General features: G+C 35.0%; 2 protein-coding genes, 1 long non-coding RNA gene and 2 other non-coding genes across 9 annotated transcripts in view; 3 read left to right on the forward strand and 2 right to left on the reverse strand.

Annotated features, from left to right (window-relative positions):
• LOC138181989 (xaa-Pro aminopeptidase 1) overlaps positions 1–23090 on the forward strand; it is a 46669-nt gene extending 23579 nt beyond the window's left edge. For 3 of the 4 annotated variants that reach the window (XM_069117418.1, XM_069117419.1, XM_069117420.1), the window contains exons 3-13: positions 15574–15797; positions 16334–16513; positions 18245–18362; positions 18797–19175; positions 19555–19675; positions 20607–20970; positions 21194–21427; positions 21932–22098; positions 22166–22255; positions 22334–22565; positions 22642–23090. In XM_069117418.1, coding sequence (XP_068973519.1) covers positions 15574–15797; positions 16334–16513; positions 18245–18362; positions 18797–19175; positions 19555–19675; positions 20607–20970; positions 21194–21427; positions 21932–22098; positions 22166–22255; positions 22334–22565; positions 22642–22664 — 2132 coding nt within the window. In that variant the 3' untranslated portion in view covers positions 22665–23090. Of the gene's footprint in view, positions 1–15573; positions 15798–16333; positions 16514–18244; positions 18363–18796; positions 19176–19554; positions 19676–20606; positions 20971–21193; positions 21428–21931; positions 22099–22165; positions 22256–22333; positions 22566–22641 lie in introns of those variants that run through there. The other variant, XM_069117421.1, reaches the window with a different exon arrangement.
• Positions 8504–12356, reverse strand: LOC138181992 (esterase FE4). The gene is made up of 9 exons (XM_069117429.1): positions 12106–12356; positions 11422–11710; positions 11119–11304; positions 10761–10960; positions 10298–10466; positions 9717–9883; positions 9503–9647; positions 8884–9016; positions 8504–8804 (listed from the first exon to the last, which is right to left on the reverse strand). Exons 1-9 carry the CDS (start codon positions 12295–12297, stop codon positions 8642–8644), a joined length of 1644 nt encoding a protein of 547 aa, XP_068973530.1. The 5' UTR covers positions 12298–12356; the 3' UTR covers positions 8504–8641.
• Positions 15249–15321, forward strand: TRNAA-AGC (transfer RNA alanine (anticodon AGC)). The gene has a single exon. It is a non-coding gene; the product is annotated as a tRNA-Ala (tRNA).
• Positions 16782–16998, forward strand: LOC138182167 (small nucleolar RNA U3). Its single transcript, XR_011173738.1, has one exon. It is a non-coding gene; the product is annotated as a small nucleolar RNA U3 (small nucleolar RNA).
• On the reverse strand, positions 18210–20505 carry LOC138182008 (uncharacterized). 2 transcript variants are annotated; one of them, XR_011173669.1, is made up of 4 exons: positions 20166–20505; positions 18747–20091; positions 18567–18668; positions 18210–18345 (listed from the first exon to the last, which is right to left on the reverse strand). It is a non-coding gene; the product is annotated as an uncharacterized LOC138182008 (long non-coding RNA). The 2 variants fall into 2 exon arrangements; XR_011173668.1 differs by having other exon boundaries at positions 18747–19763; positions 19834–20505.

Consider the following 23090-nt stretch of genomic DNA (forward strand, 5'->3'; position numbering starts at 1 on the left):
CCCTCCCAGGAGGGTTGAAAATTACCCCCTGCAACCTCGTGCTATCCTGCTACCAAACCGCCCTTGTTTTCCAATAAATACAAAGTGTGCGACTCGTGCGAACCGCGCGGCGAGACATATTCGTTCGATTTACCACCCTCGAGGCGAGGGTGAATCTAGTTCCTGACGTGCTTGCGAGCCATAGAAAACCGATGGACGAGAACGATTATCGAAAATATTGGCCAGACCTTCTGGAAACGATGACAGCCTGCTCCATTTCCGGTCGAGTTTCCATCAAACGTGCGAGAGCGCTCGCGTTCGATTTATCGATTCTCTTCCCGTGGTAGACACCACGGGAAACGAAACCTCTAGGTCTCGTATGCATCCCCGTTCCACGAACCAATCGGGAATTCCTATTCCCGATCGTCGAGCACCCTGTATTTATTGGTTATCGAACTCGTCGATACGCACCCCCGTGCGTTTGATGAACTCTCGATACTTCAAGTTCTCTCAAGATATTTGCCCCGACGTCATTTATCTTACGACGATCGCGTCTTCGACTGGTTGAGGCTGAAACACGCAGAGAATGCGGGCAGATAGGCATTGGATGAGTGATTGCATTTTTTTCTTTATTTTTTTTTCTCTTTTTTTAGCAACTTTCTTAGTGAAGCACGAGGAAGACAGAGACGGCGAAATAGGTTACGGACTTGGCTATAAGGACTTTACGGCGTGTGTGGTGTTCGAAGTGGTTCCGTACCACTTTCCTTAAATTTTACGTTGTTTCGTGTGTGGCTAATGATATTTTTTCAGTGACAGGATTGGGAATATATCAGGAGTTTTCGTTAAATGAAATTGAAGCTTTTCTGTTAATTTGTGTTTCACGTCTTGGTAAATTTGTCGTGTCATACTTTTTGTGCGCGGGTCGTTTTGTGAGCGTGTTTTTAACGCGATAAGGATATCATATCGAGGATTATACAAAGCAATTGAATGATCTTTAGATTGTTGGAGACATCGAATATTTGTTTGTTGGGTTCTAATTGTTTTAATATTGAGATATCCTTATTGGAGGATCATTACTCCTATTAATGGTTCTGTAACCCTGTTCGAAAGGTAATGCCATCGGCAAACCTCCTTGTCGTATTAGTTTCCGATAATCCTCGTTTTCTTCTCGTCCATCTGCCAATGGATTCCTAGGTGTTTGATAATTGGGTGAATTTCTTAATCATTTTGAATAAAATAAAGTATAAACTTTCCCAAATGCTCTGTGTAATGTTAAACACGTTGTTAAACGACTTAAAAATGTACCAAAAATTAATAAATGTAATAAATAATCGTTAAAGTTTAGTTGCGATGGAACATTTTCGTAATTTCGAAAACTACCACGATCTTTCTCAAGTGCCAATGCAAAAGCCAAAAATTTACACGTATACGTTCTTTCGAAAACTTGAAAAGCTTTAGAAATTCATCTCGAGTCACGTGTATCCTACCACAGTTACTTTATCATCGAACACCGATAAACAAACTTCGAATAGGTACTCTATTGCAATACGCGCACTCCCAAAACTCCGATCAAACATCGACTCGTCAAAAAATCATACTGAAAGATCTTAAACCTGTTGTAATCCCAAATTTTTACATCGCGATCTTGTTTCCACCAATAAGATTTTTAACGTTTTAAGAAAATATTTCGCGCGAAATTGAAACAGGAAAATGGCACGTATCGATAAAAAGACATTTGTTCCGTATTTGTCCCAAACTCGATGTACCTTCTTCGATAATTAAAAAAAATGACAAAGGGTCGAAATTTAGCGAAAGAACAGGGTCAAAAATCTTGCAAAATCCACCTATCCGAGGGAATAAACAAAATCAATAACAAAATCATGCACGATCTATCGTCCATGTTTACGCAAACCACAAGCATGGCGCTGCCGCGTCGACGAGCAGAAGCTCTCCCCGACTACAGGGTGGTTTTACCTCCCTTCGACGTGGCGCATGGCATCCGAGGTCCCCTTCCAGTAGCTCTAGAGGTGGAGATGACCTCCATCGACGGATGTTCGCCTGGCAGGGTGGCGGGCAACGGCGACGCTTCGTCCCTCGAAAGGAGCCGATAAAAACCTCCGGAACATCTTTTTCTCCGACCGACTTTCGACGGACGAACGCCTGGAGACAGGCGAGGGACCTTGAACAGAAGGATTGGCCACTTAAGCAACCGGCCATCTCACTACGGCCAGGATCGTATGGTGAACGAGAGGATTCGCGCAGTGGGGTATCACGGATCAGCCGCCCCGATTTATGAAGTCTTTTTACGCGCGTCTCCTTCTTCGTTTTTCCTTCGACCTTTTTTTTCGTGTTCCCTTCGACGCCGCGAACGTGTGCACGCACACCAATCCCGGGTTATCGATCTCTGCCGATGATGGCTGACAGCGCCACCGCCAGCCACCCCCGTCGCGCGCATATTTCCACGTGCTTCATATCCGCCACCAACTCACCGCAACACAGTGTTTATCACGACTGACGCGTTCACGGCTCTTCCACATATTGCAATTACTTCTGTCTACCTGTTTCACGCTCTTTAATTTAATCGGATAATTATGAGTTTGGCAATGAGAGTGGTTAGATGTACATAATAGCGAGCTAAAGGATGATTGAGCAGAGGAATGAGAATTTGATCGGTTGTTTTTAGCTTTAGTTTCAGACTATGTACATATCGTAATCGGTAATGTTGGACGATGGACGATACAGAGCAACATTTCCCTTGGCCCTGAACCGTTTCGCTTATTATCTTTTCAGCTGTGCGTTGTATAGCACGTACCGCGCGCATAAGGCTACGGGTACAGCGGATGTACGTTCTGACGAACTGCTGTGATGAATAAAACATCTGAAAACTGAGAATATACGAAAGATGTTGAGTATATTTATAGACTCGATTATATCTACATCAAAGTAGCGAGACAAGCAAATGATGTACGAAAGAATCGGAAAAGGATGTTATTTTTCAAGTTATAAAGAATTTTATTTCAGAGGAGGATGCCGATATCAATGAATCGGCTGATGGAGCTTTCTCCGTGTCTAACTCATAGTTCATGTTTCTAACTCTCAAAATTGAGTAGACGAAAAAATTGACACAAGATACGAATAGGGTATGGATTACATCTTTTACTTGAGAGTGGCGAATACGAAAAGTTGCAAATACTATCTTCGAAATTTACGTTAGAACGTACTATTTTAAGTATGTCATCTTCTTGCAACAAACTCGTACGAGGTTTCAAATGCTTCGTAAAGGAATAAATAGTCCGGAACAGATGTGCAAGTTAATTAAACGGTTACAGGATCTGGCTTTTTCTTTTCCATGGTTGTTAAATCTTTCAGTCTTCCTATAACGATACGTAATTTTACTTACTCGTTTCTTAAAAGGTTTAATGCAACAGCGTAAGGAAATAACGTGTACCAATTGCAATTGTAATTCCGTAGATTCCGATTACCTGAAAAAAGAGGAATTTATGAAAATTGGTCGTTCGTTTCTTAAGAATTTAACGTTGAAAAGTAGAACCGATCGATTTAGCTCCCGGAAGGTTCGTATGAAAAATTCTTCCGAGAAATAGGCCGAGAATCGAGGGAGTAGTTTGAGGACCGAAGAAATAAAAGATTAGAGAATCCGAGTAGAAAAACAACCCTCGTGAGAGTGAGCCTCATTCCACTCCTGTTCTCCTGTTGTAAAAAGCCTCGAGCCATCCCAAATTGGAGCCTGTTTGACCGTGAAGTCAATATACATACGTCCCTGCTATGGTCGAACAAAGAGGAATACTGGGAATTTTTTATGTCGACACTTTCTCGAACGCATAGATCGCTGATCCAACATTCCTCCTTTCGTCCGTCAACGAGCTTGTGAATCTGATAAAACAACGCGACAAACAACAACGATAGAGGTAGAAATGTCGTTTCCTCGAAGAAAAACGATCAAACAAAACTCGATGACAGCTTCTCCGTCTGTCTCGAGCGAAGGAGAAACGAACACGAAGAAGCCGCTGAACGAATGATTCGATAGAGATAGCATACACGAAACTCGGAACAAGAAGCCAGAGGATACAAGAAAAGTGGTCCGTGTTAAATCACGAAATGTTGAGCTTTTGTATTATGAATACGTAGGAGCTGAAGATCATCTCGACGGCCTTCCAAATGTAATGAAAGAAATTGTTAAATGGCGTTTCGAGTTGCTAGATTATCAAGATAATTTACTTTAAGTGAATGAAAGTTAACGATTGTTTCTGTTAGTTATATTTTTTTTGTTAATTGCATCGTTATTGCCTCCGGAGAATTAATTTCTAACAAAGTTACAGGAAATTTGATACTAAATATTTGCGTGATTTAATAATGTAGAGATCTGCTCAATATTTTGGCTCTTAGATCGGTGTGAAGAAAATGGGAAAGACGTTTAATCGCTTGGTTGAGATTCTTTGTTAATTTCACAGCTATTAAGTATCTCGTAAGGGTTAATTTTTTGTAAGTTCTGGGATAAGATCTGTTAATATGGATCTGTCTATTTTAGTATATTGGATGCAGATCGACATAAAGGAATTTTACAAGAAGTATTTTGCAAGAAGTAGTTAGCTTTTCTTGAAGCTGCGTCACGAAATACTTAAGTTTTCAACGGACGGAATCACAGGAATCGTCGATCGCTTCTGTCATATGTTCTGCAAAGAAATGGGAAATTGGATACCAAATACTTTTGTGAATAAAAATTTGTTAACACGGATGTTTATGCGTGTCGATACTTACAATACTCCATATTGACACAGAGAATTTTATTTCTTCGTTTTACGTAATTTCCTTTTCTGCATTCTAGAAAATGTGATAACAAACTGCATAGTTTGTCTCGTATATAAACTTTACTAACAATGCGCGAATTATAAAATACAATTATTCCGGAATATAATATTAAATTGATACGAAGTAACGTGCTCCGTATAAAAATTGGTAGAAACTCGATTGCGACTTGAGTATTTACAAACTTAAAATGAACGGTGGAAGTACAACGATAAGAATAAGTCGCCTGTATGTAGGCGTAGATATAGATAGATATGAAGCTTGAATTACTATAACTGTCGGCGTACCTCTTTAACTAAAATGCTACCCTATTACGATGGAAACACGAAAGTGAGTGACGAACAAATACGAAACATCGACCCAAACAGTCTCTACTGACACGGAAAGGAAAACGCATTTTTTGTTGCATTTCCCGTTTTCTAATGTTCGGTTTATTTATACCAGTAATTGCATCAGTTAGTACAGTTAGCATTAATAAGTTTGCGTACAGTTATTCCTTCAATAAGAAAATGGCTTCCATTGATGATACTTGTGACTACGAGACTTATTAAACAACACTCGTTAATTCTCCGTATAAATTGATCGTATAGTATGAAATATCAAATCGATAGTTCAATATTAAAATATCATTTTTTTTAAAGATAGAATATTTAATCTTCCATTCGTACAATTTTATACAATATATGGCGGTATAAGTGGCCGTAAAATATTTCTGTTAAAAGCTAAGTTAGTACTTCGCAATGACGTACATAAGGGTAAGGAGAAATGTGTACTTATTTGCAATTAAAAAGTAACTTGGTCGGATCTACCCTCTGTACCATATACTACCCGAATATATCACACAGTTTGCCAACATTCATCCACCATTGTAAACGTTCATTTTCTATATTCTTACTATGAACACACACATATAACACGTTGCATCCTCGTTTATAGAATATCTAGAACATCGTCAACTTAAGGTACATGTCAATAAATATCTACGTAGTAGACAACTTAAAAGCACAAAATAATTAGGCTTAACTGAACAACATAAATAACTTCTAAATAATAACTTCTATTAAATAAAACTTATTTAAAGACAGATTTCTTGAAGAGATATACTCGATAAAAATAATACGAGTCATTAAAAAGACAAAAATTCCACCGTTAAGAAGATAACACTTCGTCGTCCATTTAATAGTAATTCGATATAACTAAAAAAATTTGTAAAACTATTTGATTATACTTCTTTAAGGAGACGTACTTGATAAAATTTGTGTTGTTAATTAAAAAAGAATCAAGGTTGGTTCATTGAACAGTTAAAAATTCGTCTATTTAATTGTAATTGACCGTTTTCACTGTGTGAAAACATTAATACATGATTACTCGGAAGGAAATTGGAGGGAGAAAGAAGAAGAAGAAGTGGCATAGCTCGAGCAATCAAATTGGTCCAGAGATTGTGTAAGATGAAATAAATACCTGCTGTCTCTGCATGACAGCCGGATTAAGAGATGTTGAAGATCATCTCGGGAAACGGTTCACTGTAGTAGCATCTCGATCATCTGTTCTCGCAGACTCGAGGTCATTCGATTGCTCCACGTCCCTCGATAAAATCGAATGACTCTTGCGATGAGAATCGGCGCGCAAATTTAAGTCTCTAAACTGCGTTCCTTCTCGTTCGTCTCTCTACATTCCTAGAAAACTACAGGAGCCTTGTAAAATAAAATGCAATATACATTGACAAATGGTAATATATTAATTATCGAGACTTTCGAAAGTAGCGAAACTTGCCTAATTTTTCAAATAATTATATTTTCAGTGATATTTTCAGCCGATGTCTTAGAAACTGTAGATCTTAACGCGGTTTCCATATTATATATTTTAATCTAATTGGTAATATTACTTTTAACCGAATAATTCGATGAATAAAGAAACGAAAATCTTCTTAGATCTCTGCATAATCAGTGATCATTTCTTTAATATTACACACAACGTTGACACTTCTACGTTAACTATTGATAAATGTCTGCGAAATAAGTAACTTACAGACGTAAAATAATTAAATGTATAATAAACGTACGTAACTGAACAAACCTATAAGTTTAAAACAATTAGATTATCTATAACCTTAAAAAATTACCATGTAAATATCAAGATACACCAAGCTTTCTAGTTTCTCGTTCCTAATCAAATAATACAAAATTGCTGTGCAATAAAATCTATTATTTCTTATACTTACGCGTATATACATATATATAATGTAGTATATGTATACACAAATAGTTAAATAACTCTCGTAAAATAATATGTCGAAGATATTCTTCGTAAGAATCGTAACCGATTCTCGCTTCACGCGTTCTTCGTCAATCAATGACTCGTGACGCGTGATTGTGAATGAGATAGTAAATCGTGTACTTTACGCCTTACGCTACGCTACGAACGCGCGTACGCGCTATGTGACGTATGGTGTAACTTGAACATTCTAATTCCTCGTTTTTCTGTGCTCCTGACACAAGCGAAGCACAAAAGCGAGTAGTGGTATTCGCTTAAATCGGATATCTCGAGTACCCGGCTACTCTCGAGATACTTCTCGAGATAATATAATTAGAGGGTACTGCCTACAATTCTATCATAACCACTACCTTATAAATAGACCGAGTAAAAACAAAAATGGGTATTATCCGAGACACGTCGAGTAACAATGAACGTCTATCTATTAATTATAATGCGTGTTACTTTCTCTAATGGACATTTGTCTCTACTCTACTAATTTTCCGAATAACAAAATGTCTTATGTCCTACTCGACAGAGAAAATTCGATGCATCGCAAGAAACGCAATTTCTCTGTCCACGGTTCCCTGTCCACTTTTTAAAATCGAAATCATTATTCGCAGATAAAATGTGTTAGCATCAAAGATAATTTTACCGTAGAATTTAATATCTTCAGCAGTGTCACCTCTTTTGAACGTTTAAATTTCTGACATCTCGAAGAATATTTAAACACCTATCCCTCTAGAACTCTCGTGTTTCGTGACAATCTCTATGCAATTTTTGTATATACTACGTAAGATTTGGGCCTGATACAGACGAGCGATTTGCGACAAATCGCGGCAGCGGCAACGGATTGGAAGGACGAGGAAATACATGCGTATGTATGCTTTATTCGTGAAACAGATGAACTTTATTTCTCTGTTCTTCCAACGGTACCGCAACCGTGTCGTACGCGTAAAATATCGCTCGTCTGCACCGAGCCTTAGCCAGACGCTTGGTTCGTAGACGAACGAACGCACGTTTCTGCTAAAACATGGGAGCCTGATAACTACAGAACAGGAATACGAGTGGTGAACCAATAGCCAAGAACGAGGCGAGACGAGAAGAACGCAGAATGGTGCTCAGTGAATGGAAAGTAGGAAAGTGTAGTTTGATAACGTGGCCTGGGGACGTTTAAACGTGTTGGTGAGACTTCGCTGGATTTAATAGCGAGTTTAAAGCTGTGTTGAAGCGGCACGTTTCGAAGCACGAAGGCGGAGATCGTTCAATGGAAAGATTCATCTGAATTTTTGTTTATCTTCTGTTTGATCTCTTAGCTATCTTTTACCGCTATTTGTCATTCTTCTCGCGTTAAGCAATATATGTACCTAATGAATACACAAATAGAAAATAATTTAACAAAACCTGAAATGATAAACAAGGGAACAGAAATGTTAATGAATGTAAATTGTTACAGTAAAATATTGTATTTTATGGTGTTTTAATTAAATTACAGTTGTTATTATCGTATCTGTAGCTTTCGTTATATCGAATATATTGAGCGAATAATACTTATCTGTGTATATATACACGTACATCAAAGCATTCATAGCACGACATTTTTATACATCTTCTTCCAATAGTCGTGGCTATCTCTCATTAGATCTTTCTCCATTTTTAATTCTTGATTAATGTTAAGATAATTATCGTCACTTCCCGTTGGTTCCCAGTTCACCGTGACATCTCCATCTAATACTGACGTTGGATTTCTGAAAATTAACGTATAACACATATGATCGATAATTGGTAAAACATAATTGAATTGAAAATATGAATGTAGTTACGAACCTATCTTTTGCAAAATTCGTCCATAATTTGGTCATAATATTTGTCATTTTCTCTGCTGACGAACCTGGTTCTGGTAAATTCTTAAAAAAATTGGAATAGAACAGGTAGCCTAAATCATCGCCATGTGCAACACCTGCATGTAATAATAATGAATTATTAATAAATGAATAGTAATGAAATTATAAATGTAGGAATGATATTATAAATAACAGAAAGAACAGTATGATAAACACAATATCGTTGCACTCTCACAAAATCGAATACAATATCGCGTTTCGTGTATTTGTTACTCACTAATTCTACGTCACAACAACACGATGAACTTCTTTCGACCACGATAAATTCAACTCTGACAGCATTTACCACGCTCATTTTTCCTTTAACAAGCCTTGGTAACGCTCACAACATTCCTTGACAACATTAACATATCTTGACAACGTTTATAAACAATCACCCCTCACGCCACGTCCTTCCCTGACGTCACACCATCCCACATAAATAAATAATTAGTAAGTTAATTAATTAGTAGATAGATCGTTAATCGTAAATATTTTGAAAGAAAATAGAGATATCTGAGTTTTTTAATTTTTCTATGATTTCAATAGGAAAGATAATTTACCGTCGCTAACACCGAAGATGCTTTTCATCAAACCAGTTGGTGCTTCGTAGGAAAATAAATATTCATAGATGGGAGCCGAAATCCGATTTTTCATGATATCGAGGGATAACAATACTCCAGCGTCAAAGTAAATGTCACTCATCATCTGCAAAATATACCCACTTTTAGAAAATAATAATTAAAAAACGATTTCGTTTGAGAAATCTGTGATTACTTTGGTGTATTCGTTCAAGTTCTCCTTTGACACTTTCTTGTCGCCAAAGTAAAATTGCTTTACGCTTTCTCCAGCTTTTTCCTTTTCATTCGTATCGGTGATATTCAAATCTTCGGGTAGAAATTTCTCTGCTTCAGTGTTCAATACCCCGATACCATCTATCATCACTAAAAAATTCAAATAATATTTGTGACTGAACTGTGAATTTTTAGATTACTTGCTTTAATGACGAAAAAATGCACCGCATTTGAATGCGCTTGTACAGAATTAGAAAATTCAACAGTGTACAAAATTTTTCTGCATTCATGGAAAATTTAAAGATGCAAAAATGCATGGAATTTTGATTCACTTATGTGGCAAATTAATTTTAGATATAAAATATCTAAAGTAGAATATTCATTATAATGCCTAATCGCATTGATAATTATGTATTTATATAAAAATATGAATTTTTGTAATAAATACCTGCACTCTGTTTACAAGTTTGAAATGTTGGAAAGACGCAAATGTATTTCTTAAATAACTTTTATCAAGATGTGTAATTTATACTGGGTATGAATTGAGAAATGAATATCACATACGTTGCGCCATAAATGCACATTCATCGGCTACAATTCCGGATATTACAGGCACGTCCGCTATCCTTCCGTATTTTAATAGGGACCAAGGATCAGTTGGAAGGAACACGTCCTGTCCCAGGTCAACTTCGACAGATGGGATGAAAGCTTGCGAGTGTCCAGATAGGGTGTTCTATAATTCCATAAAAAATCAAATATTTTTTACTTCTGAGTCTCTTTCCTCTCGATATCAAGAAAAAAAATCATAATAATAATTCAAAATCAAATTAATCCATTTAATTCAAAGATTGATGGACAATTCAATATTAATTTATACAATCTAATTCAAAGTCTAATTTCTATTTCTCTCTCCTTTTTTTACTTTTAAATGCAGCAAATATGATCGTTCGAGGAATTATTCAATTATAAAAAAAATAGAAGGATAGAAAGTAAAATAAAGATCACAATATTTTTATTAATCGGATACCTGATCTTTCATTATTTCATTGCTGGCTGCGATGATATCTTTAACGTGAAAGTCGCTTAATTTGCTAACTAGTTCTGCAGAATCTGTCGTATGTATACCAAGGGCATCTCCTAACATGAAGGCCTGTTCTCTTGGATTATAAGTTATCGCCCATGGATTAAGAATTGATCCACTCTGTTGTATAACCCCACTGAATAAACCTACGATGTTACAAAATATTTAAAATTACTAAATGACGCCTAACTTGCACCTCTAAAAAGTTACCTGCTCAGAAAAGAAACTTTCAAAAATGTTTCAATTGTATGTTGTAAATATATCGTATATGTTTCTAAGTATACGAAATAGGAATTTTCACTACCTTCAGACATGGGAGATAGCATGTGATACTGAACAGAAGCTCCACCAGAGCTATCGCCGAAAATAGTAACTCTATTCGGACAACCACCGAAGAAATGTATGTTATCCTTCACCCATTTCAACGCCATAACTTGATCCTTCAACCCGGCATTTCCAGGAGCGTTCTTATCTGCCGTGTTCAAAAATCCTACAATAAATAGCAATTACACGGTAAATATCTTCTTCAATTAAAATACAACAGATTTATCGTGAGCAAAAATTTTTAAAAGCTACCGTTCATTTTAATAAAGTTCATTACACTTACCAAGCGCTCCGTGTCTAAAATTAAAGGTAACAAGCACAACATCGTTCTCGACCAGAAAATCTGGTCCAAACAAAGTATCGTCTCCCATGCCACCGTTCCAGCCACCGGGATGAATCCATACCATAACAGCTTTACGAGCTTCCTTGTCCAAAACGGGGGTATAAACGTTGAGAAAAAGACAATCCTCCTCACCGATTATACCTTTTTTAATGATACAATAAAATGGACACGGAGGACGATGCCTGGTTGCGTCGTACACTCCTTCCCATGGATCGGCCGCTTCTGGTAACTAAAATTTGTAAAAATATTTAACAAACAATCGAGTTTTAGGCATAGATATTTTATAAATTGTGAAAGCCTCGTTATGTAAATATTTTAAAAATTCTATAGTTATATAAATACTGTTACAACCATACATGGAACATTTAGCTACTTATTCTTATAAATCCTATTAAATTTTGTACAGTAACATCAAAGGGGATATCAAGAAATGAAATTTTATTTCACAGATTAGAAACGATTTTATAAAATTGCAAATATTCAAGACAAATTGGATATTGGATAAACTGGATATTAATATTTATTGGATATTGGATAATTTGATAAACTGGATATCCGCAGGTGTAATAAAATCTATTGCAAGACAAGAAATTGAATATGTTCCTACGTATTATCTCTACTTACCTGAAACTTCTGCGCTCCAACATTCGGTTTCGCATAGGGAATACCCTTAAAACTATAATACGGCTTGTTGTGCAGGATAGTTTCGGTTTTCAATCCCTTCAAGATCCCTTGAGGAATTTCCAGTTGCACATCCTGGTCGGCACAAACCCAAAGAACCACGAATCCACAAAACACGAACTTGGACAGCCACATTTCTAACTTCTGGTCAGGTTCGGACTTAGAACGTTGCTTATATACCTAGAGTGGATAATTGTGCGGAGAATACCAGGTATCCTCTGAAAGGACAGAAAACACGGAAAAATGAATTACATAAACAACGTGGAAACGTGATCGTGATCGAGGATGAACGAGTTTTCACGATTCCACACAGGACAGATTTTTTCCTTGTTTGTCGATCATAATAATAGCAACGACGATGATTTTTCGGATAGCTAAGTATCGGATATCCTGAATTTATCCTAATCGCTGACAAGTCATTGTCCATTGTATCCGAGCGAAAAAACTTCCGGAATTATCGTGGAAAACGAACGAGTCTGTTATCGGCTAAATGTATGTTTTCAACTGAATTGTCATTATATTATGCAGAATTTCGCAATTAGACACGCTCGCGTAGCCAGGCTTTAGAAGGTATCGTGAGGAGGGATGCTAGCGAAAATTATATAATATTTCAAATCTTCTCTGACAACCATACAAATCGTTTTCTCATTATAATTGCTTAATTTCTTAATGTTTGGTAATTTACTTTTAAATAGTCTTCTAATTGATTGTAAGTATACAATAGTGTCAAGCATTATATGTAGTCGATTATTAGCAACTCTCAGTCAGTTAAAATCATAAATTGAGTTTTGTGATTTATAGAATAGATAGAGTAGATGTGATTTATAGAATGTTTGATTAAAAGTTGCTAAACTACCTTTCATGAAGCAAAAATCATTTTAGTCATTTCTTCATTTTTAATAACATTTGAGGACCACAGAAGTAAAACGCTATAAATTACATTTTTGTTTTTCACATGAGAACGATTTTGAAATCCAATATTCTGTCAGCATATCACATATATTACCATAACTGTTTTAAATTACTTAACTTAATAACTTAAATTACTTAACTTATAAACTTAAATAAAAATAATAAACTTAAAAAAAATAATAAACTTAAATTTCATTACGAGATTCTCTTGGGAGATATTTACATCAAAAATATTGACTTCGACAATCTCAAAAAATATTTCAAAAGTATTGGTTATCATATCTTAGGTATATTAGATATATGTTTTTCCAAAACAGTTAACGGATTAGTCATCTATTGCTAAGATACATATATTTTATATATATTTTAACCATATTATATCAAAATACACTCTTCAAACAACCAAATAACATCAAAATTAAAAAATCAACAAAATTCTATTTATTATGTTTTCCTCTGTTATCACCGTTTATAAGTATACGTTTGGAAAAAAACGCATCTCAATTACATAAAATGTGCTATTAACCAACTACAATTTATGATTCATAATTTCTTAAAAGGCAAGTAGTCGCCTAAGCCCTTAATGTTCTGAATTAGAATCTAACAACTATTTTCGTTACTTACATAAATCCTCATACGATTACGATTCCATCAAGAACATACACGTACGTGAAAGATACCTTATAATTTTATCTGAGACTATCATTAAGACAAAGGGACGAACAGCAAGAACGTTCTCCGTTTTGTAAACGGAAATAGGGAAAAAGTTTGATACCATGTGGCGTTGGTACACAAGATGGAAAACTCGCGGGGGTGAAAATTGTAAAGTTACAATGGGGTAAAACCTACCTGCGACGCGTTCCTAGTTCCCTAGTAACATATTTAATATTACTTGATATTTACGTTAAATTATTAAATTAAACAATTTGGTAACCCAGTTACCCCTTGCACGAGATGCAATCTCGACGAAGGGTTTCTCTTCCTCCTCTAATCTCTTGCATCGTATCGATTTTCTCCGAATTAAATATCAGGCAGTTCTATTTAGTATTCGAATAAATATATGATTTAATTGGACTGAAACAATTGGATCGTTTGATCAAATAATTAAAGACAAATTGTTTATGAATATGATTGATGTGGAGAAATGGGGTGAAAATGCAATATTATTAATGTAAAATAATAAAGAGCTACCTACGTAGAAATCGATCGAAACGTGGATTTCGGGATGATTGACCTCTTCGGAACAGATGCTTGCCTGTTATACAAGCACCACTTAGTACCCTCTGGATTCCCACAGGATATGCGTGTGTCATCCCACAAGCGTTCTTGTTCTTTTATTGACAATCAATAGTCAATAATCAATCAGTGATCGATCAATATTTGATATTTAGGATGCGATGAAAATTCATGGACGATGGATTGTTGCAAAAATGTAGATCGTATAATATCGCTGTAAAATAATTGTATGAAAGTAAAAAAAAAAAATTGCAAAATAAAAATGTCTACAGGTTATATCAGTTATATATATATAGCTGTAATAAACCTTGCAAGAATAACAAAAATATATAAAAAATTCAATCTTTCTCATTAAAAATTTTAGATGTTTAAAATTAATCTTAAATAAAAATAAGTAAATAAGTAAAGAAAGAAATATGCATTGGCCTATTAAATATGATTGTGTAGTAAGATTACTGGATATAAATGAATATGTAAGTTTGAAATTGGGTACGTTATAGTGGAGACTCAAAACTAATCAATTCTTGAAATAATAATCTTTCGTTTGATAAACTAGAGTAACTATAGTTATCGATAATCTTTTACGAATTGTGCAATTTATACGTATACACTTTGAAAAATCATTATATTTTAAAATAATCATATGTATGAATATTACTTTACTGTAGAATTATTAAAAATATTTCTCATTATATTTCTACGGAATTTTTTTATTTAATAAGACATATACTGTATTATTATTTGTAATCTAACTTGTTGCATACAATGTATAGCATTAATAATCGTATCTTTAATAAATTTTAGTGTTAGTAATATCTCTTTGTATTTGGAAAAATATATTATTGATAGATGTGACTAAATGTTTTAGAAATAAAATTGTTTTTAAACTTGTATGCCTAACTATTCATTAGATATTTATAGAATCTAACCGACAACTAGGGGGCGTAGCTCAGATGGTAGAGCGCTCGCTTAGCATGCGAGAGGTACCGGGATCGATGCCCGGCGCCTCCAATTACTAATTTTTTTATTTGTTTTAAAATAAAAAAAATTATCAAATACATATTCAATAATAAATATTTAGCTAGAATTTGATATTCTTGACACAAAATAGATATATATGTATAACTTATAGTACGTCATAAATAAGCATGTAGAATGTACTTGTCTCCTAATAGAGAAAAGCAACATTAAAAGGTTATCGTCCAAAATCATTAACTGATTCAAATAAAAATTTATTTTAACAATAATCGTAATTTCACGCAGGCTTGGCAGAGGCCTATTATTTTCAAAATGAAGTCATCGTACCATTTCTCAATTACAATGGAGCAAAGAGATCCCACTGTTCGACTACGGCGCACAAACAACCAATCAATAGGCAAGATACTTCACTAAGATTGAAACAATTAAGATCAGAAATGACTAGGGTTGCTTCTATCCAAGGACCACCTCTTAATGGATACATCGTCACCTCCGATGACGCGCATCAGGTAATTATAATCATATAGTAATATGAATCATTCGTAACAGAATTACCACTAGTCGGTAAAAAATCTTTCAAAAAGTTGAAAAATGAAATTAAAAAATTTATTTTTATTTTCATTATTGTATCCACGGATTATCATAGGATTACGATTATTCTTTTCCCATATCCTTAAATTTTCAGACAATGAACTTGGTTTATCGTGGCCGCGACGGCCCTTTGGAGGTACATATAACAATCGTGTGAGATTTCGAGTTTGCAGAGTCTCGAAGCTTTTCGTAATCTCAATGCTTTAATTTAACAAAAAAGAACATATCCCAATAAAAATCTGCCAAGTTTATTCCTTTTGAAACATTTCATTATTAGATATTGAAGCTTTCTTTAATTTCGTTGCAGTGCTTTATCTAATAACGAGTGCTGCTCTTCTTTTATTAAGTAAATAATATATTAGCAGCAACAGCTTAGTAAGCTTAGTGAAACGAGTTTCTTATATAAGGTAATCAAAAATACATACGATTATATCATGATCTCTATCTTGATTAGAGCGATTCCCTGGATCCTCGTGATATGAGGAGAGAATTCATCACTGGATTCTACGGCAGCGCGGGAGAGGCTGTCGTCACTTCGGATAAAGCCGTGTTTTGGACGGATGGAAGGTATTATATTCAAGCAGACCATCAACTTGATTGCAATTGGATTCTCATGAAACGCGGTAGAACAGAAGTAAGTTCAAGATGAATTCTTTAATGAAGAATTTAAAATAGAATTTTGTTTGTTTATGAAAAAAGAGAAGATTATTGCATATTTATTGCAATCATTTACTTTCTATAATACTAAATTATTCCTGAAAAATACATACGTACGTAATAAATCGGAGCATTCTTGGCTAGTTTAATATTCTGCCGCTAGATGGCTAGCAAACTAAGTGACTTCTCGCAGGTTAAATGGTGAGGAAGGTATAATATAAAGGCTGCATCGATGTTGAAAAGTTAAGATCGTACTTCTCAGGATCATTGCTGAAGTACATGTTCTTCGAACATTCGGCCTACGGGTTGAATTGATGCAACCACGATGACGAGGTATAGCATCTTTCCCTGAGCGTGAGGAAGACTCGAGAAATTGACTTTGTTTCGAATTCTCAGTCATCGATGATCGTTCACTTCTTGTACTTAGTATGAGAAGGATGGGATGGATGCTTTCTGAGTGGCTACATCTTTCTACTTTAAATAAATTCAAAAATATATTGTAGTCTTACATAACTTTAGGGGGAAATTACTTTTCATTATTAATAATGAAAAATAAAGAAGAAAAAATATTTAAATTAAATTTTTCACACTTCATTGCGATGTGATTAAATTGAATAATAACTGAAAATCATAAATATAATAAATAAATAATGTAATATTTTAACGCGTTGACTGCCATGACACCTGTATTAGTTTCAGCAAAGTTTCTGGTTGGGCCGCGTAACCCATATTCGGATGTCGCTTATTTGACTATTTGCGAAGGATCGTCATAGGTATTGAAAAGATATTCCATAATAATAAAACTGTTGAATTGTTATAAAAGTAATACGAAAATGGTTTATTAAAAAAATTATTTAGAATGTAAACCTTTAAAGCATTTTATACATAGCTGAGGTTGGTCGGGACAATTTGGACAATTTTCTTCAAATTCTTTTGTGCCTTTGTTCGGTCCATTCGACGTCTTTTATTTGCATAACATAGTTTGCATGCGCGTCTAATGCTTCTTCCGGAATCATTTTTCCGAACAGCGATATTATGCTGACTCCGTCGAAGACAAGGATTTTTGTATTTTCAGACAATCCTAATAATTTTGCAACTAATACAATTATTAGTTATATAAATATTCTAATATTTATATTCTTCCTTGTTGCAATTTTGTAAACCATCAAAGCGTTTACAACGGAAATTCTCAGGAGTTGAATGCCAAGTTTTCTGTACCATTTGATTCCTTTTCTAATTGTGGTGGCATAAGAAACCATTTGGTCGGAATAATCTATACCACACTTTCCTTCATTATATTCAACAACAGCTAGTGGTTTTAATGTTGCGTACAAAAGAAACGAAAGATTATTCTTGAGACCACCGCTTGAACGACTCGCATTACTAAAATATCGGCGGGAGCACCTAGCAGAGAACGCTTGGTACTGCTGCACGCATGGCCTAACGAAGATTTCTTTGAAAACACGCAGTCAACGTGTTAAGTAGTTTGAACATAGGTATTAAGTTTTTTATGTATGGTTTCTTTAATCAAAATATAGAAAATTTTGTTTCTTAGTCTTAAAAAAAGATTGTTACATGTATGCTATAAAGATACTACTATTATTTACAGTCTTTCTTGGAAGTTATTTTATTACATAATTCCTACATTTTTATATTCATTTATTTTTGTGCCACAGCCCAATAATAAATTCTTTCGATCATATGATAGGTCCCATCTATAACAGAATGGTTAATGCACGAGTTTCGCAGTCAAAGTTCTGTGCGTATTGGCGCCGATCCAACGCTTGTATCTGCCATCGATTGGGAAACCTGGGAAGATGAATTAGGTAATTAAACACATCCAAACACATTTAACCTATCAACAACGAGTATCTACTTTAAATTTATACGTCCAGCTATATCGTCTGTCATTTACTGTATCGTAGTGGTTCTAAAACGTCAAACACATCAATCCAAATAAACGTTAAATTCGTCGTGTATTTGACTTTATCGTCGGAAGAAGCAAGAAACAACTAATAATTGATTCATACCCTACTTCAGTGAGCGTTGACTACTTCGCTATATTTTTTCTTCTATGCATCGAACTTCTTCGCACATACAGCTTTCCATTCGTTTTAACTGACTGTGATAAACTAAACAATTCCATGACATTGATTATTTTTGCGCCATTTCTTGCATTCGAAGTTTCATCAATTTTTATGAAAATTTACCTCCATCCAAACGAGGATGTTTCTGAATTAACAATAGCGTTCGTGTCCAGCGAATTCGTCCATAAGATTGGTTCCTGTCCGTAACAACCTGGTGGACTTGATCTGGCAGGTCGATCGACCGAATTACAATCCGCATCCAGCGTATCCGTTGCCGGACAAATATTCAGGAAAAGCTTGGCAAGACAAGGTCCAGTTGATTCGTATTGACATGGCGTTATATAAGGCCGACGCGTTAGTTCTTACAGCTCTCGACGAAATAGCCTGGCTGTTTAATATTCGCGGATACGATTTGCCAAACACACCTGTCCTCAGGGCGTATGCGGTTGTTACTCATGGATCGATACATTTGTACGCACCGCGACACAAGATTTTAAGATCAGTGGACGAACATTTGAAGATGGACCTTTGTTCCCATGCAAATTGCGTGAAGTAAGTGAGATAACATTAATATCTGCTCCATTTCTGTACAATAGAAACTGATAGTAGTACTAATATCATAATATAGATGCTAATCAAGCATTAAGTATAATTGCTAAAATTTTTGGGACAAGTCAATCTTTCCGAGCAATTTGAAAATACGACTTATAGTTCCAATTCAATCACTATATATAAAACTACATAGCGATTGATATGACTTTAAACAATGAATCAAAAGATACACGTGTATGAATTGTTAGATTTTACTATAATTATTAGATTATTATTTACATTACATTTATTGTTGGACGTAAAAAATAACTCTGTACTTTTATGGAAGAAATGTATCTTCGTTAATAATCCTTTCACGTTTTGATATCGCACGTTACAGATGGCATAATTACACTTCTATTTGGTACGACTTACGAACAATGTCCCAAGCTTGGAATTTAGTATGGTTGCCGATACGATGTGCTTACAGTCCAGGTGCCTCCATGGAAATATTTAACTCTGTACGTAATAAATTTAGCTACTTATTTGTTCCGAAGATTTATCAAATTATGGTGAAAATTTTAAACAATGAAATATCCCAATTGATTCCTACGACCATGCAAAAAACTGTAATAAAATTCATTCTTCTTTCATCAATCTCTACGCATTGAAAACGAACCTCCGTAATTTAACCGTTCTACGCACAGCTAAAAATATGAAAAACGGCGGTTGAGAAAGTACAGTAGGAATTCGAATACGGTTACCTCCTCGTTCGCGCCATTTTACCGAACACGCTGGGATTCAACTATAGGGGCATTAGAGCGGATAATCCTAGGCAAAAGTACACCTTCTCCGACATGTTCTCCTATCCTCGTAGAGCTTGTTGAGCTTAGCTTGATCCCCACATGACGGACTGACACACCTCCATAGACGTAGACTAAACATGAACGTTCGTCGGCCGTCCAATGCACGATGTTCTTTCTCATTATTGCATATCGTCAAGGTACAAACCGTATCATTGGTAAATAGATAGAATAAAATAGTCTGTATCATGTTCTCTACGATGCTCATGGTGGTGAAACGGTTTCACCTTCTTCTCAACATGATAGCCGGTGCTTCGGGACGCCTGGACGCCCGCGGCATCAGAAATCAGGGAGCAGTTTCCTTTCTGTTTCAAGTTCTGTACGAATGATCGTGCAATAGCATTTAATAGGTTAGATCAGGGCTTCTCAAACTTTTACCGGACCAAGAATCACTTTCGTAAACGATCGCTTTTCGCGGTCTAATCGAACATCTGATTTTTATGCGTTTATAGGAAATTTCAAAGTTATACGAATAATAGTTACATAGAATACACGTAATATAGAAAGATTCTATACATTCTACTAATGTACTTGATAAGTGAAAGAATTTTTTTTACCGATATAGCACTTTTTTAATTATATTTTGTAGATCCCGCCGGAGAAACGATTGCCAAAACCGTCACCGGTGTTAAGTTTACGAGCGCAAAAGAACGAGGTCGAGGCGGAAGGGATGAGGAGGTCCCACCTAAGGGACGCAGTGGCGATGTGCGATTTCTTAGCATACATGGAGGAACAATATACACTGAATTCGAATGGATGGGACGAGATGCAAGTAGCTAGACTGGCGAACGAGTTTCGTTACGAACAGGACAAGAATAAAGGTATCTCGTTCCCTACGATCGCTGGATACGGACCTCATGCTGCTATTCCCCATTATGAACCTAACAATCTAACGAATATCAAAATTGGACAAGCGTCGACCCTGGTTGTGGACTCGGGAGGACAATATTTAGGTAACGGAATTTTGATTCTGTTATTAAATCTCATCCTTGTATTATCCTAGACTTTCAAGAAGTCTGAAAAAATTTTTAAGCAAATATTACAAATTTTGTTCGAGGAAACATGTAAATATCCAAAGAAAATAAAGGAAGAAATTTTCTTTCGGTTAATTAAGAACTGGCAAAAATCATAGAACCTTTCTACCCTTTTATAACATTTATCTTGTTTCGTAAACAGATGGCACTACAGATGTCACAAGAACGCTGCACTTTGGTACGCCAACGGAAGAACAGAAAAAAGCATACACAAGAGTGTTAATCGGAGCAATACAACTGTCTTCTTTGATCTTTCCAAGCAGTTTGAAATCCAACCAGCTGGACATCGTTGCAAGAGCACCATTATGGAACGTTGGTTACGACTACTTGCACGGGACTGGCCATGGAATCGGTCACTTTTTGTCTGTCCACGAATGTTTGTCTCATTACTTTGAAAAAATTAAAGACTCGCTTACGTAGACGATTGATCGAATGATATACGTTTTTTTTATCTAAATTCAACGTTATTCACGATCTTTACTCGATCTTTGCGATTATATGGAAAATGTTGTTAGTTTCGATTAAATTGCGGATATTTATACGTTTATGGTGAGAAATTTAGAGGTGCAAAAATGCACAGTATACACATATGCATAATATGCAAAAATATATGATATATCCAAAATACAGTAAACATTGCAATATTTAAGCGATATTATATGACATTGATAAAACAATTCTATACCTAGGTTCGATTTCTTCATTATATTCGTAAAAATATGAATTTGCATAAATATCCGCAGTCTATTTATGATAAAGCATTATTGATCAAGATTTAATTGAATTTAGAACTTCGAATAACTGGAAAGTCTTTTGTAGCACGTTTCGAATTGTTATTCATTAATGATTAATATTAATCGTAATGTTAATATATTTCCAGCGCCTATTGGTGTATCATACGGACAGCCCGTATCATCGGATAAAGTTTGTGGACCTGTTGAATTAAGACCAGGATTCTTTTTATCAAACGAACCTGGTTACTACAAAGAAGGCGACTTCGGCGTTCGTTTGGAGAACATCCTTGAAACGATGGAAGCAGGCAAATCAGTAGGTACTTTAATTCAAATTATTTAAAAATTAGAGAAATTCTCGGTAAAAATGTATCTCTTTTTAGAAAACAGAAATTTTTTTGAAATTCAGGGACGTCACGTTAGTTCCATATGAACCAAAGTTGATTGACTACGATATGTTAAATCCATCACACGTAAGTACTAATTAACAATTAATTAATGTGCTTTCTTTATCTATATAGATTTCAAAAAATATTTCAATAACTCTACAGATACGATGGTTAAATAATTACAATCGCCGAATTAGGGATGAAGTAGGTCCAGAGTTAAAGAAAAGACTAAAAATGGATGCTTTCAATTGGATGTTGAAGAAAACTGCAACCATTCCAGAAGTAAGACCAGTCGACGAAGGATTGCTTTTTGGCCGTTCTCATTCGACACCTTCTACATTCAAAGAATTCAATGTACTAGCTTACTTTACTTTCCTGTATCACATTCTATTCAGTAAGTATATAAAGAAAACAACATTTAGAATAAAAAAAAGATTTGCCTTCTTGAAATTTGTATTTGTATGTTTTAGATTTTTCAAATGTATGGAGTTAATTAAGGTATGTCCAAAAGGAGAATGAGCAAATATAGTATGATTGAAAATTAATTTATGCCATGAGCAAGTAGTTTCGAAAACTATGCTTAAATTGACGTTATTTTAATATACGTATATTAAAGTTACTATTTTTATACGTTACTGCCAATTCTAAATATACAAGTGTTGCAATTATAATATGATAGTATTATTATAATATGATGGTATTGCTAAAAAATAAAAACCATTAGGAATATTAGAAAAAATTTTTGCACATAGAAAATCTACTATATGAATATATAAAAATATTTATAGACTTATATTTTGTAAATATATGTAATTTATTGTATGTATAAGAAACAGGGATGTTATCATAAATTGTATTTTACTTACTGATAAACAAACAATTTTTTAGAAATAAGCTCCAGTTACTTTAGAGAATAAAG

The sequence above is a fragment of the Bombus flavifrons genome, chromosome 7 (assembly GCF_040668555.2).
Source record: "Bombus flavifrons isolate JBK064 chromosome 7, iyBomFlav1_principal, whole genome shotgun sequence".
In the NCBI taxonomy this organism is placed as follows: Eukaryota; Metazoa; Arthropoda; class Insecta; order Hymenoptera; family Apidae; genus Bombus; species Bombus flavifrons.

Coding starts and splice junctions, on each gene's coding strand:
- LOC138181992 (XM_069117429.1), bottom strand. CDS start 12,297: ATGTGGCTGTCCAAGTTCGTGTTTTGTGGATTCGTGGTTCTTTGGGTT. Junction 9,884..10,297: donor ATGTGCATTTATGGCGCAAC/GTATGTGATATT, acceptor TGAATTTTTTAG/TGATGATAGATGGTATCGGG. Junction 9,648..9,716: donor ACTTGAACGAATACACCAAA/GTAATCACAGAT, acceptor TATATTTTGCAG/ATGATGAGTGACATTTACTT.